The sequence below is a fragment of the Sarcophilus harrisii genome, chromosome 3 (assembly GCF_902635505.1).
Source record: "Sarcophilus harrisii chromosome 3, mSarHar1.11, whole genome shotgun sequence".
Lineage (NCBI taxonomy): Eukaryota > Metazoa > Chordata > Mammalia > Dasyuromorphia > Dasyuridae > Sarcophilus > Sarcophilus harrisii.
The window spans coordinates 189,829,694-189,843,695 of record NC_045428.1 but is presented as its reverse complement, the minus strand read 5'-3'; the positions used below and the strand labels follow the sequence as shown (position 1 = coordinate 189,843,695).

At 35.9% G+C, this 14,002-nt stretch overlaps 1 protein-coding gene across 3 annotated transcripts in view; it reads right to left on the bottom strand.

Moving 5' to 3' along the window:
* GABRR3 (gamma-aminobutyric acid type A receptor subunit rho3) overlaps positions 1–4,782 on the bottom strand; it is a 32,542-nt gene extending 27,760 nt beyond the window's left edge. Inside the window, exon 1 of one of the 3 annotated variants that reach the window (XM_031958877.1) lies at positions 4,727–4,782. Coding sequence is in view for 2 of the 3 variants with exons in the window: in XM_031958878.1 (XP_031814738.1) it covers positions 390–467 (78 nt within the window). In the remaining variant the exon portion in view is untranslated. Of the gene's footprint in view, positions 1–389; positions 612–4,726 lie in introns of those variants that run through there. The other 2 variants (XM_031958878.1, XM_031958876.1) reach the window with 2 other exon arrangements.
* Positions 4,783–14,002: the final 9,220 nt, after the last annotated feature.

The following is a 14,002-nucleotide window of genomic DNA, read 5'->3' as shown; positions in this document are numbered from 1 at the left end:
TCATTGTCTGATCATTCTACCCTTTGATTTAGGAAAATGTTATTGACTTCAATTGGACCCTCGTTGCTGCAAGGTAATGTTTTTATATTTCTTTAATTTGCTTACTGGAGAAAGGTAGACTCAGTAGATATTGTGTTGGGCCTGGAGTCAGTTTAGATCTGACCTCAGATACTGATTAGGTGGATGATCCTGGGTAAATCGTTTAATCTCTGTTTTCCTTAATCTACTGGAAAAGGAAATGGCAAACCACTCCAGTGTCTTTGCCAAGAAAACTCTACGGACAGCTTTAATGCACTGGGGTCCATGGCTTCACAAAGCATTAGACAAGGCTGAGTAATTGAACAACAAATTTACTTATTATTCCAATTACTACAGAGTTTTTTCCAAACCTTTTTATATGTCCTCAAGCCTTCTATGGCTTCTTGTTCCTCCACCCTCTTAGATGAGAACCTTTCCTCATTTTTCATTGAAAAAACTGAGGTAATTCACTGAGAGTTCATTCTTTTCTCTTCTTGATTTCATATCATAAAGTTGCCTTTTGTCGTTTTTCCACTTCACCACTGTCTCACACAAGGGGGAGGCCCCTCTAATGACTAAAGCAAATATTTTTATCTTCACAAGTGATCCTATTTCATCTTATCTTCTCCAGTAGAGTGCTTCCTCTATCATCCGCACTCTCACTCATTTTCAGTCTCTCAATGTCTACTTGCTGATTCTCTACTGCCTATAAATATGCTTTTAAATAAATATTTCCACCATTGTCAAAAAATGTTCACTTGATCCTATCCATCTCTCCTACCTATCATCCCATTTCTCTCCTCTCTTTTGTGGCTAGACTTGTTAAAAAAAAAATGTCTACAATTAATGCTTTCAGTTCTTTCCTTCTAATTCTCTTCTTAAATATTCTAGTTAAGTTTCCAAAGTTATCTTTTAATGAAAACTGCTTTCTTCAAAGTTAGTAATGATCTCTACTAAAAAATTTATTTACTTTAATATTAAAATTTTCTATTGCTTTCTGTTTCTCATCCATTGAGGAGACAAACAATATGATATTCTTTATACAAAAAAAGATGCAAAACACATTTCTAAATTAACCATGACATGCAAAAAGCAAGAAAATAAAGAAGACAAGAAAACATTTCAATTCATATTCAGAGTTCATCAGTTTTCTCTATCGAGATGGTAACAGTTTTCATTTTGAGTCTTTTGGTATTGTATTGATCAGAAAGAATAGCTAAGTCTTTCACAGTTGATCATCATTATGATATTGCCGTAACTGTGTACAATGATCTTCTGATTGTTCACCTTACTTTACATCACTTTATGTAGAACTTCTCAATTTTTCTGAAAACATTACCCTCATCATTTCTTACACAGAATAGTATTCTATCACAATCATATAGTACAACTTGTTAATTTTTCCTCAGTTGATAGCCATCCTCTCAATTTTCCAATTCTTTGCCACCACAAAAAGAGCTATTATAAATATTTTTGTACATATAGTTTCTTTTCCTTTTTCTTTGATCTCTTTGAACTCTCTCTCTCTGTATATATATATATATATATATATATATATATATATGTACACACATATATTTATATGAACATATATATATATATATATTTGAAATAGTTGTATTGCTTGGTCATTTCTGATAGGTATGACGTGATACCAGAGAATTGTTTTAATTTGCCTTTCTCTAAGCAATAATAATTTAGTTGGCAGAGAAAGCTTGAAGGACTGATGAGATTATTCCCTAATACTTCCCCTGATGGGGATCAGCGCAGTCTTACAGTCCCATCCCTGTGGAGGTCTTAGGAAATCCCACCTTACTGTATCCAATCAGAAAGCCAAGTCATGTCAAAGCTCTGAGGTTAAATTTCCCCTTATAAATCTGTCCATGGCTACACCATCCTTGCTGAATTTCTTTGATTGAGCCTCTCATGATGGTCTGCCTTATGGTGTCTTTCTTCCCATCCCATCTCCCTTGCCTAATTGGATCTTTCCATTCACCCCCTCTTCCATGCCTTTGGGGTTTTTCCGGTTTCTTATAGCTAGCTAACTCTTTTAGGGTGCTAAACTCCTATATGGATTCAACCAGCCAGTCAAAAGCATACTCCCATCTCACAGGTGTATTTCCTTTCTCCTGGCTAATAGGGAACTTGTCTTTTCATTGTTAATTTTTAATACCACTCTCCTTGATAAATTGTATGCTTTCCCAAATCTATTTCATATTGACCACTTCTGATTTTTATTTTACTTCTTCATTCTGTAATCTCTTATAAATAAAAATGCCTTTGGGCAAAGAGAAAGGCCATTGTGAATTCATCAGGTAACTGAATCCTAATATTTGGGATGCCTACATCAATCTCATCATTTGGTGCCGATTGCTCTTCTGAATCTCATCATGAACTCCTATGGCAATCATTTCCTGATCTCTCTAATTCTTAATACTCTCCCTTTCTTACATTATAATTATTACATATAATTATAATGGAAATATTTTTCTTGATAAATTATATCCTCCCAGTTGAATATAAACTCCTTGAGGACAGGAACAGATTTAGTAAGTCATTAAATATTTATTAGATATCATTACTTGCTAAGAATTGTACTAAGTGTGGGGGGTATACAAAAAGAGATTAAAAACTTAGTTCCTACCCTCAAGAAATTCATAGTCTAATGAGGGATACAACAAGCAAATACATACAAACAAACTATGTACTGGGTAAACAGGAAATAATTAAGAGAAGAAAGGCATTAGAATTAAAAAAGTTTAGAAAAGAGTTCTTATAGAAGACAGGATTTTAGTTGGGACTTTAAAGGAAGCCAGGGAAGTAAGTGTAGTTGAGAAGAGAGAGCATTCCAGGATTGGGGACAGCTACAGATAGTATCAGCAGCTAAGATAATGAGTCATTTGTTTGAGGAACAGCAAGGAAGCAAATGTTATTGGATTAAATGAGATACAGCAGGAATTAAGGTACAAGGAGACTCTACAGGTAGGAAGGAGCTAGATGATGACAGCCTTTGAACATGAAACAAAGGATTTTTTTTTCTTTTGTCTTTTTAGTCCCCTTGAGCTTAATAGAGTGTCTATAGCAGGTGCTTAGCTTATTTGATTGGACTGGAAAAAATTCTAGAGGTTGTCACCATCCATAAATTATTATTACTATTCTCATTTCACTGAATTAAATAGTGCTTTCACCATACTATATTTAGTAAACAGGTTGATATTTTATTAAGTGTCAACATAAAAGACTACATACAAGAGAATATATGCATAGTAGGTACTTTGACTAAGGCTTTGCTCTCCAGGCAACACAACACACAAATCAATATAGTTAAATCAACTTAATAATTTTCCTGTTCCTAAAAAAAATTATATATTTCTAATCTAGTAGACTGCTAGGTGGTGTAATAGAGGCAGCTAGGTGACACAGTGGAGTACTGAAATTAACTGAGACTGGGAAATGATGGAGTGTGGACCCTAAAACTTCCCCTTCTTGGGAGAAGTTCTTGGGTCTCAAACTCTCCTCTGGGAGAGGCCCATCCTCAGGAAATCAAGTTAAGTGGTCTTATTCATTTGGAGATCATTGTCAGGGATATGGTTGCATCCTCTATTGAGTTGAAGATTAGTCCGGAACCACTTCCAGTAGTTCAAACTCCTAATTAAGTGATTTTATTCAATTGGAGGTCTTGGCTTGATAGCTCCAACTGCTCCCCAGTCCCCAGGCCAAGATTTACTCAAATAATCAGGGGTTGGTCAAACTGTCCTTTGCAGAAGTCCTAAACAGGATTATGCTTGCCAAGAAAACTGTTTTCTTAGCAAGCTGCCCTGCAAGGACTTTTGCCCACTGGTGAATTCTGTCTTCTTAGCAAGCTAGCTTCTCAGTGCAAATAAATCCCTTATGCCACACAAGATTTGGAGTTTTTGAATTCTTTTGCATAGGACCTGCGGCTCCAACCAGAGAGGATTTCCTACTCCAATTCTTTCACCTCATCAAAACTACCACTAACCTCATCATTTGTACCTCATCAGAACCAGGCTTGAAGTCAGGAAGCTCTTGAGTTAAAATTTGGCTTCAAATACAAGCAATGTGACCCTAGCCTTTTCTTTGTCCCAGTTTTCTCAACTATGAAATGAGGATAATAATAGTCCTTAACTCCAGGATTGTTGTGAGGTTTAAGTGAAATAATATTTGTAAAGTTCTTAGTACAATACCTGGCACATAATAGACACTATGTAAATGTGTAGTCCCTCTTCCCCCATATTAGAATGGTAATGCCTTCATGGTCAAGATTATTTCATTTTTTCCTTGAGTAGCAACATAGTAAGTACTTACTAAAGGCTAGTTGAATTGAATCTAATTTAATGGAAGGAAGTTTCTCATATGATTAGTCATGGAAGTGTAGTAGAGTAAAAATTGCTCTACAAATTCAAATTTTTAGAATTTCAAATTTCAAATCCTTGACTTCTGCCTGAGCTCTGCCATTAATTAACTGTCTTGCCCTGAAGAAGTCATTCCTTCTCCCTGACCCTTCTTTTCTTCACATGAAAAATGAGATAATTAGGTAAACTCTAAGGTATTTTAAACTACTGTAAATTTCTATGATTCTTTATTTTCTTGGCCATCAATATCATTAATACCACTCTAACACATCCTAAACTCATTTCATTGTAATTAACTCTGATTTCTCATTTTAAATTTGCCAAAAATGAAATACCACTCAGTTCACCATTCATTATCCATCCTTTCAGACCAGATGCCAATGTTATAATAATACTATAGCTTGTCTTTCTGCTAACTGCTCCATTGCTGGACTAAAGGCAGACTATTTCTATAGTTACTGTGATGTAATAAGGACTCTGTGTCTCTCTGATCTTTGTGGAGGATGGGCCACCGGGCCTGAGGAAATTCCTAAAAATGATCCCTACCCTCCTACCTTAAAGCCATGAGAAACTTCCACTTCCCAAATGATCTGAGTATTACTTTAGTTTGAGAAACAATTACCACTCTTTATTGATTTGAAAATTAGCCCCTAATTGCTCCCTAGCCATAAACCATAGAAGGTTAATCTATACCCAAACCTTTACTATCTTCCTAATCAGGAGGCAGCCCACTGAGGGAAATTGTTTCTCAGTGAAAATAAACCTTTTTTTTTTTTTTTTTTTTTTGCCAAAAACCTCGTTTGGAGATCAGGACTGTAAATTCTTTCCCAAAAACCCTCAACATCAGCCTGAGGACCCCCATTGCTGTTAGGGTATTTCTCACCCCTCAACAACTGTGCCTAATTCCAAAGTATAGAGATCTAGAGTTGAGCTATGCTGGTCTTGGAGGAGGGAAAGAAGAAGGGAGGGAAAAAGAAAGGGAGAGGGAACTCTTGGGCAACAGGAAGTTTGGGGTACAGGAGGAAGAGTATGAGGCTGGTGGAACCTGCCCTAATGCATGAAATGTAATTCTTTTCATATCTCTGTAATCATTAGAATCTTTACTCCAGGCTCAAGTCAGGTGCTATATTTTCTCTTTGTCTATGTCTTCATCTCTGTCACTTTATTTGTCTATATCATCCTCTTGATCTCATTATCTTTCTCTTTCCCATCTCCCATCTTCTATACTGAAAAACTCTCTCTTCAAATTTCTTATAGTACTTTTTATGTTTATCTTATTTTAGCTGTATTTTAAGCTCTATATAAGCTTTACTTATTTATATAGTGATTCTTCCCTATTAAATTGAAAGTTCCTTCAAGGCAAGGACAGTTATATAATAATAACTAGCATTTATATATTGTACTTTTTACGTGTTGAAGGCACTGTGCATTTATCTTTGTCTTTTAAATCTAGAAGAGTGCCTTTGTGAATAATAGGCATTTAATAAATGTGAATTGAATTCAATTTGATATAGAAAAGAAAGAAAAAAGAAGAAAGGAAATAGAAATTAAAATTTAGAAATACTCTAGAATACTCCTTTAATAAGAAGCATAGAATAAGAGGTGTAAAAGGAACATAGAAAATTATTAAGGAATTTTACTAAATTAATAGAATGATAATAGGGGAAAAATCCAAATATTCTGTATTAGTTATCTTCAAAATGGGGGTCATGGTATTACCTCTCATGGGTATGTGATCAACAAATTAGAGTGTGGGAAAATGAGTTGTATGGTACCCTCCATTCAACAGCCTTGTTAGGCTTGTCTCCATCATAATTATATCACTCTTCAGCTTCTATTGCTTAACACTATCCAACTCTTCATCTTCCCACCACTGGTTTTTGGATAATAGCCCCTCAAGGCAATTATAATCTAACCTCAAACCTGGCACTAGAAACCTGGCATCTGCTCCCTTACTACAAACATACAACCAATTAGTTTCAAATCTCTATGCCATTTTTTGCTTTTCCATCCTTCTCTGTTACCATTCTATTTGAGATTCTCTCTTCTTTTCTAAACTATTTAAAAAATCTCCAAACTTGTGATTTTACCTTCTTTCTCCCTCCTTCAATTTATTGTCATCGAAGCTGCCAAAGTGATTTTTCTGAATTGAAGATCAGTTATTCACTCACTCAGTAAATTCGAATGACATATTATAGAGTCTAAGATTACATATTATTTTATCTTTATTTCAATTTTTTTTTTTTTTTTACTCTCTATTTGAGTGTTGCAGGGATATAGTACAGGCCTGGAATCACAAAGACTCATCTTCCTGAGTTAAAATCCATCTTCAAACACTTTCTAGCTTATGATTCTGGGAAAGTCCCTTACTCCTGATTGCCTCAGTTTCCTCATGTGTAAAATGAGCTGAAGAAGGAAATTACAAACCATTCCTAGTATCTTTGCCAAGAAAACCCCAAATGGGGTCACAGACTCAGACATGACTGAAAAACAAAAACTATCTATTTTTATGTTTTATAATTAATATAACTCATAATATATAATGATATAATTAATTAATAAGCAAATATAGATATGCAGATGATTTTCATATCTACTTTTCCAGCCTGGGTGTTTGTTGTCCTCAGTCCTCAAGGAGAACTCAAATAACATCATAATATTGGATTCAAGTTACAGCATGTCTGAGTGTGGTTGATCAGACTAATATGAGCTTGGGATGTTCTACCATAGGTTGACATGAACATTTGAGGTTTCCAATATTCTCTTCCAATCTCCAGGATCACATCTCCAACTTGCCTGTTACACATCTTGACCTGGACATTCCATAGACAACTTTAACTCAGCATGTTCAAACTGAATCCATCATTTCTTTCCTCCCAAACTATGTTGGCTGTTAGGTAGTACAGTGGATAGAGAACCATGCTTAAAGTCAGGAAGACCTGAGTTCAAATTCACTAGATGTGTGACCATAGGCAAACCATTTAATCTCTTTCTATTGTATTTTCTATCTTTATTGTATACAATTTTCTCCATTTCTTGTATACATAGACTATACTGTACTTATTCTGGTACAGGCCTTCATGACTGGACTGTTTACCATGGCCTTCTAATAACTTTAGAATTGTAAGGAATCTCAGAGATCATCTGATATAATCACATAATCACTTGGATTATCTTTATATTACTCCTGGTAGTAATCAACTTCTGCTTGAATACCTCCAATGAAAAGAAGATCAATACCTTTAGAGAAAACTCATTCTAATTTTGGAGAGCTCTGTAAGACAATTCTTTATGTGAAGCTGAAATCTGTCTCTCATCCCTTCTTTCCATTATTCCTAGTTTTGTGCTCTAGAAAATCTTAAAGCATTATAAACTAGCTGAAATAACACAACTAAGATAACAGGGTGGTTTAAGAAGGAAAAACAAAACATCTTATTAAATAACAAACAACAAAAGCCTCACAAAAGAACTCTGGGTTGGGAGTCCAGAACTCCAAAGGAGACCTTAGCTCTAGTCTTGAATCATACCAGATAAATACTTGTCTAATTTTGGACAGATTGCTTTCATGTGCTTGGTAACATTTGTAAAATGAGAGAAGAGAGTTCTACTGATTGATTTCTAAAATTCCTTCACTAAACTTATGATATTATGTCTGATTTAAATAAATGGGAGAGGGAAAAAGGAAGGAGTGTGGGGAAGAATTGGAATGCTACTCATGGATAAGAAGGAGGATGATGATATAAAAGCAGACAAACTTTATAAGGAAAGTCAAAAATATGTGTAATAATGTTAAAAGAAATGCTTTAAAATGATTGTTTTCTATATCAGTGATTTGAATGTTATTCCGTATACATCTTTTTTGTGAAAGAATTCATATCAAATCATGATACTTACCATGTCAATTTCTGAAATGCTGTCAATACTTTCAATCTGGACATCTATGCCCACTGGTATTGGTCCCTCTGCAAAGCAATGAAATAATTGTACGTGCAGAAAAACAAAGGAAATATAAAGCAATTTGGGGGTTTAGAAGGATGGCATTAGCAATGGGAAGAGTAGGAAAGGAGATACTTGAATTGCGTCTTGAAAGAATTTATGAGGCAGAGAAAAGGATACTCTAGCTAGGCATGGGAACAAAAGCACCAAAGTGAGATATGGAATTTTATTCATAGTGAACAGCTGGTAGAGTAATTTATTTGGGAAATAGAGGCAATAGAGTGGAATAGCATATAATCAGCTTGGAAAGGTAAACTGCAAACAGCTCTTAAAGAGCTTTAAATGCTAAACAGAGATAGTTGTATTTCATCTTGGATGTAAGAGAGAGTCACTGAAACAGTAGTGCAATATATTCAGATTTATGAATCATAATTTGGTAATTCTGTGGAGGATGTATGGGAGAAGTTAGACACTAGGGGGCTAGGGCTAGATCATCTAGCCATTGGAATCCCCATTAAAAGTACATATAGCTGAACCAGGCATATTTTCATATGTTTCTTGGCCAGCACTCTGCTTCAGTACTGACTTCCGGGTCAGACCTAATTCAGGAAGGTTTAATCATTCATATTTGAGACTGAATTGGAATGAGACTTTCAGACTGCATAATATTTAACAAAAGAAATTGTACTTAGCAATAATATGGGAAAAGAAACTCTTCAAGGATATAGCATTGATTTGGTTGTTTGGGCTTAGTCCTTCTAACTACCTATTTGTCAAGGTGATGGGTCCAGCTAGACACTGGGTGCCAGGTCAGATGACAGTGGGCCTAGTCATAAGTGTGGATCAAAATTAAGGTTCCTGGATTACTGCACTGAGTTTTTGTAAATTATGTGACCAGGAAGCTATTACAATGGCAAGAACCTTAGTTCCCTGAACCAATTAAGTTTCAAAAACAGTACCAGGACCTTAAAGAGCATAAAAGTCCCTCAATCTAGCATTTGTGGCAGGAATCTTAGTAAATGTTGCTTCCTTTTTGTCCTGTCCCTTGTCTTCTGGATTATCCAGAACCCATTCTGTATGGTCAGGCAAAGGAAAGACATATTAACACTGGCAAATCCTATGCCAGCTCAAGCTGCCCAGAACCCATCCAATAACATGTAACTTAGATAGGATGGGAGCCACTATCTTATAAAGGTGAAAGTAACTATAAGACAAAAGCTTGACCTTTAGAAAAGTTTCTTCGGGATGTGAGTGGTGGGTAAAGGTGAGTAAAAGAAAAAATTCTTTCCTATAGGAAAGCATCATAAAAAAGAATATTATATCTAGCTTGATTAAGTCTTAGAATAGAATTAAAACCAATTTTCCATGTTACAGTAGGCTTGAGTCTTTGGAATAGAATCTCAGAGTAATTTTAGATTCTATCTTTTCCAAAAATCAGGAGAAGCATTTCATTATTCTCATGATAAACTAGGAAGTTTTGTGGCTAGTGGAGAGTGGGATTTAAAATTAGAAAGAATAATTCATTTTCAGCCTCGGATATTTATTAGCTACATGACACTTGTTCAATTTTTTCAGTCATGTTCAACTCTTCATGAACCCTTTTGGGGTTTTCTTGATAAGAATACTGAAATGATTTTTCATTTTCTTTTCCAGCTCATTTTACAGATGATAAGGTTTAACAGGGCTAAGTGACTTGCAGTGGATCACACAACTAATATCTGAGGTCAGATTTAAATTTAGGTATTTCTCAATCCAGGCTGGGTGCTTTATCCACTGCACCACCTAGCTGACCATCACTTACCTTTGTTTGCCAGTGTTTACTCCTCTGTTAAATGGGCATAATAATGGTGCCTACCCCAAAAGATTATTGCAAGGATTAAGTGACATAATATATAAAATGCTTTTCTAACTTAAAAGTGCTATATTATAGTACTATGTTAAAATTCAAGTTATGATTATTATTACTAAAAACTATTTTCTTCTCTTTCATCCCATTTTCTTGGGATTTCATGCCTGAATGTAAATTCCTATAGTGTGTAGCCATTTATGCAATAGTCTTATAAATAAAGGATAGACACTGAGCCATATAAAAATAGGGAAATCAAGCATTGTGCAATTTAAGAACTATAAGCAAAACCTCAATGAGAGCTGGGGGGGGGGGGCATCTAGAACTTAATTCCAGGACCCTGACTTGGATTAAGAAGCCATGCCTAGAGGCCTCTTCTCTGCCCTGTGCTGGACCTTTTCCCAGACCCATGTTGCTGCTAAATTACTTGCATGTTATCAGCCTTACTGTACTACTCGTTGGGAGTAGTGGATCATCCCTCTTATACTGATAAGTCTTCAGTAAAGGAGGGAAAAACATAAAGCAATGCTTATAGAATGAGTTGGATAAGACCATATAGAGCATGTAGTTAGTTTAGCTTCCTCGTTTTGTAGATCAGGAAAGGTAGAAGTGGTACAGACAGGATTTGGCCTCAACGCCTTCAACTCCAAATCCAATTTTCTTTCTCTGAAGCCCTCTGCTATTCTTGTCAATCACCCTTTCTCTCCTCTCTGCTCTTTCTCCCTCCCCCTACATCCACCCCATTTCCCTACACCCTCAATCTTTCCTTCTCTGCTTCCTGCCCAGATTTCTTATATCCCCAGTCAGAAAGGGATCAAGAAATATTTATTTTAAAGGCACAGCAAAGCTAACTTCTAGTAAAAACTCATCCTTTGCCATGGATGAAATTTATTTTTAAATACTGATAAAATGATCCAGAGTTTATCAAGCATCTCACTGACTTTTTAGACAAGTTAGCTACTGGCATCAAGTTTGAAATACTATCAAGACTATCGAGGACATTGTCCTATTGTTTCCTACACCACTTTTCAAATATGGATGGGGCTCCTACTCAAGTCTGGCTCTGAATATACTTTAAACCATTTTTCTATTTTCTCCCAACTTTATTCTAGTAATTTCTTATGGATAGTAGGATATTTTTTCTTTTTAATAGTATTTTATATTCCCTCCAATCAAGACAATTTTTTCCCTCCTCCATCAAGACAATTTTTAGCATTCATTTTTTACAAGATTTTGAGGTATAAAGTGGAAAAGGACTAGGCTTATGATTTCATCAATATAAGAAATTCCTGAGTGGAAACTTTCAGCCAATACAAAACAGCATCTTTACAGCAACTTACAATCTTAGAGAGCTGTCCTCTCCTAGAGCACCAGGTTAAGTGACTTTCTCAGGGTTATACTGCCAGTATGTGTCAGTGACAGGATTTGAACCTAGCTCTTCTTGAATTCAGCTTTCTATCCATCAAGGCAAATATCTTCTTTGGATGTGAAAGTCATTTTCAATACAAAGTACTCTTTGTTGGAACTCCAAGAAACAATTGTGGAGTTTCATAGTGCCAAAGGGCAAAGTTTCCTTTTGTTCTATCCTGCCAGGAAAAAATAATCTATTCTATACACCCATCCACCATCAGTATGTCCAATTCCTTCCCACCAGGACTGAAAGAGCACAAGAGGAAAACTCCCAGGATAGCTTCAAAGAGTCTTTAGTTAACAAACGTTCTTCCTTTATGATAACATGGTAGGAAATCAATTTCTCCTCTCCCTTGAGAGTTGCTTTGGGAGTTGCTGTTTTGCTTAGAGTAGTAGTCATCTCTCTTCCATTCCTGATAACTTGAGTCTTTTTTTAAAAAAATAATTATAACTTTTTATTGACAGAACCCATGCCAGGGTAATTTTTTACAACATTATCCCTTGCACTCACTTCTGTTCCGATTTTTCCCCTCTCTCCCTCCACCCCCTTGCCCAGATGGCAAGCAGTCCTATACATGTTAAATATGTCACAGTATATCCTAGATACAATATATGTGTGCAGAACCAAACAGTTCTCTTGTTGCACAGGAAGAATTGGATTCAGAAGGTAAAAATAACCTGGGAAGAGAAACAAAAATGCAAACAGTTTACATTTATTTCCTAGTATTCTTTCTTTGGGTGTAGCTGCTTCTGTCCATCCTTGATCAATTGAAACTGAGCTAGATCTTCTCTTTGTTGAATAAATCCACTTCCATCAGAATACATCCTCATACAGTATTGTTGTTGAAGTATATAATGATCTCCTGGTTTTGCTCATTTCACTTAGCATCAGTTCATGTAAGTCTCTCCAAGCCTCTCTGTATTCATCCTGCTGCTCATTTCTTACAGAACAATAATATTCCATAACATTCATATACCACAATTTACCCAACCATTCTCCAATTGATGGGTATCCATTCATTTTCCAGTTTCTAACCACTACAAACAGGACTGCCCCAAACATTTGGGCACATACAGGTCCCTTTCCCTTCTTTAGTATCTCTTTGGGTAACTTGAGTCTTGATATGGGATTATCATAGTAAACTGAAGAGAAGGGAATATGAAGTGTAGGAAGAAGGACTGAGTTTGTCCATCAGAAAAAAACTCTTGAGGAACTGGGGATTTGGGAGATAAATCAAGGTGATCCATTCTTCTGCCTGTTAGAATGTAGGTGTACAGATCCCAGGGTCTGACTGATAAATAAACTTGGTAAAATTCACAGTTCTGGTTGATGTGATATGAACAACCCAATATAGCCAATTCTTGAATCAAGATGTGCATAAAGAATGGGAATTGGGGTTACAAAGCACTGGGATATGTGTAATGCCTATAGATTTCAATCAGATAAGAGTTCATGAACATGGAAGTGGTACATTTGTGAGTGATGGCAACATCAAGGGTATGGTAATCATTTTTTGTAACTAAAGTGGAATACAGGAGTAAGTAAATAATGAGAAATGAGATTACTATCAAATTAGAGGATCAGGATGTTTGAAGAATTATATATATATATCTTTGAAATTCTCTAGTATGAAGGCAGGAATTGAAAACAATAAAAATATTGTCAGGCACTGTACTTACTGAGGAAATGAGGGAAGCATCCTAGAGGCAGGTAGACAAGTAGATACCAGAATTTTGAAGAGCTGGTTCATCATGGCTTGAATGAGTCTCAGAGGAGGAAAGGCTTACCCAATGATAGCAGTGGAATCACTAACATGACAGTGGAGTGCAAAGAGTATTCCAACTCCTCTACCTGGCCCAATAGATCAAAAAATGAGTGAAAATGATCAACTAAAGTGTGTCCTCAGTGCCTATCCTTGTTGAATAAATCAATAAACCTCCTTTCATTAACTATTGAATAATCTTCAAGCATTTCATTTTGTGCTAGTCAACTAGGGGCCCAGTGGATAGAGAACAGTGCCTGAAGTCAGGGAGATCTGAGTTCAAATCCAGATTCAGACTTTAGTTGTGTCAGTCTGGGCAAGTTACTTAACCCTGTTTACCTTAATTTCCTCATCTGTAAAATGAGATAGAGAAAGAAATGGCAAGTCACTCCAGTATCTTTGCCAAGAAAAATCCTTAATGGGGTCACAGACAGTCATACATGATTGAACAATAACCAACCATCTCATTTTGTAGTGGGAACTGGTCTAACCCAGCACAATCTTCATAACAGCCTCATAAGGTAACTTCCCCTTAAAAGTGAGCAAACCAAATTAGGGAGAAGTTAAGAAACTTGTGCAGAATTGTTGGTGGAGTTGTGAACGAATCCAACCATTTTGGAGAGTAGTTTGGAACTATGCTCAAAAAGTTATCAAAC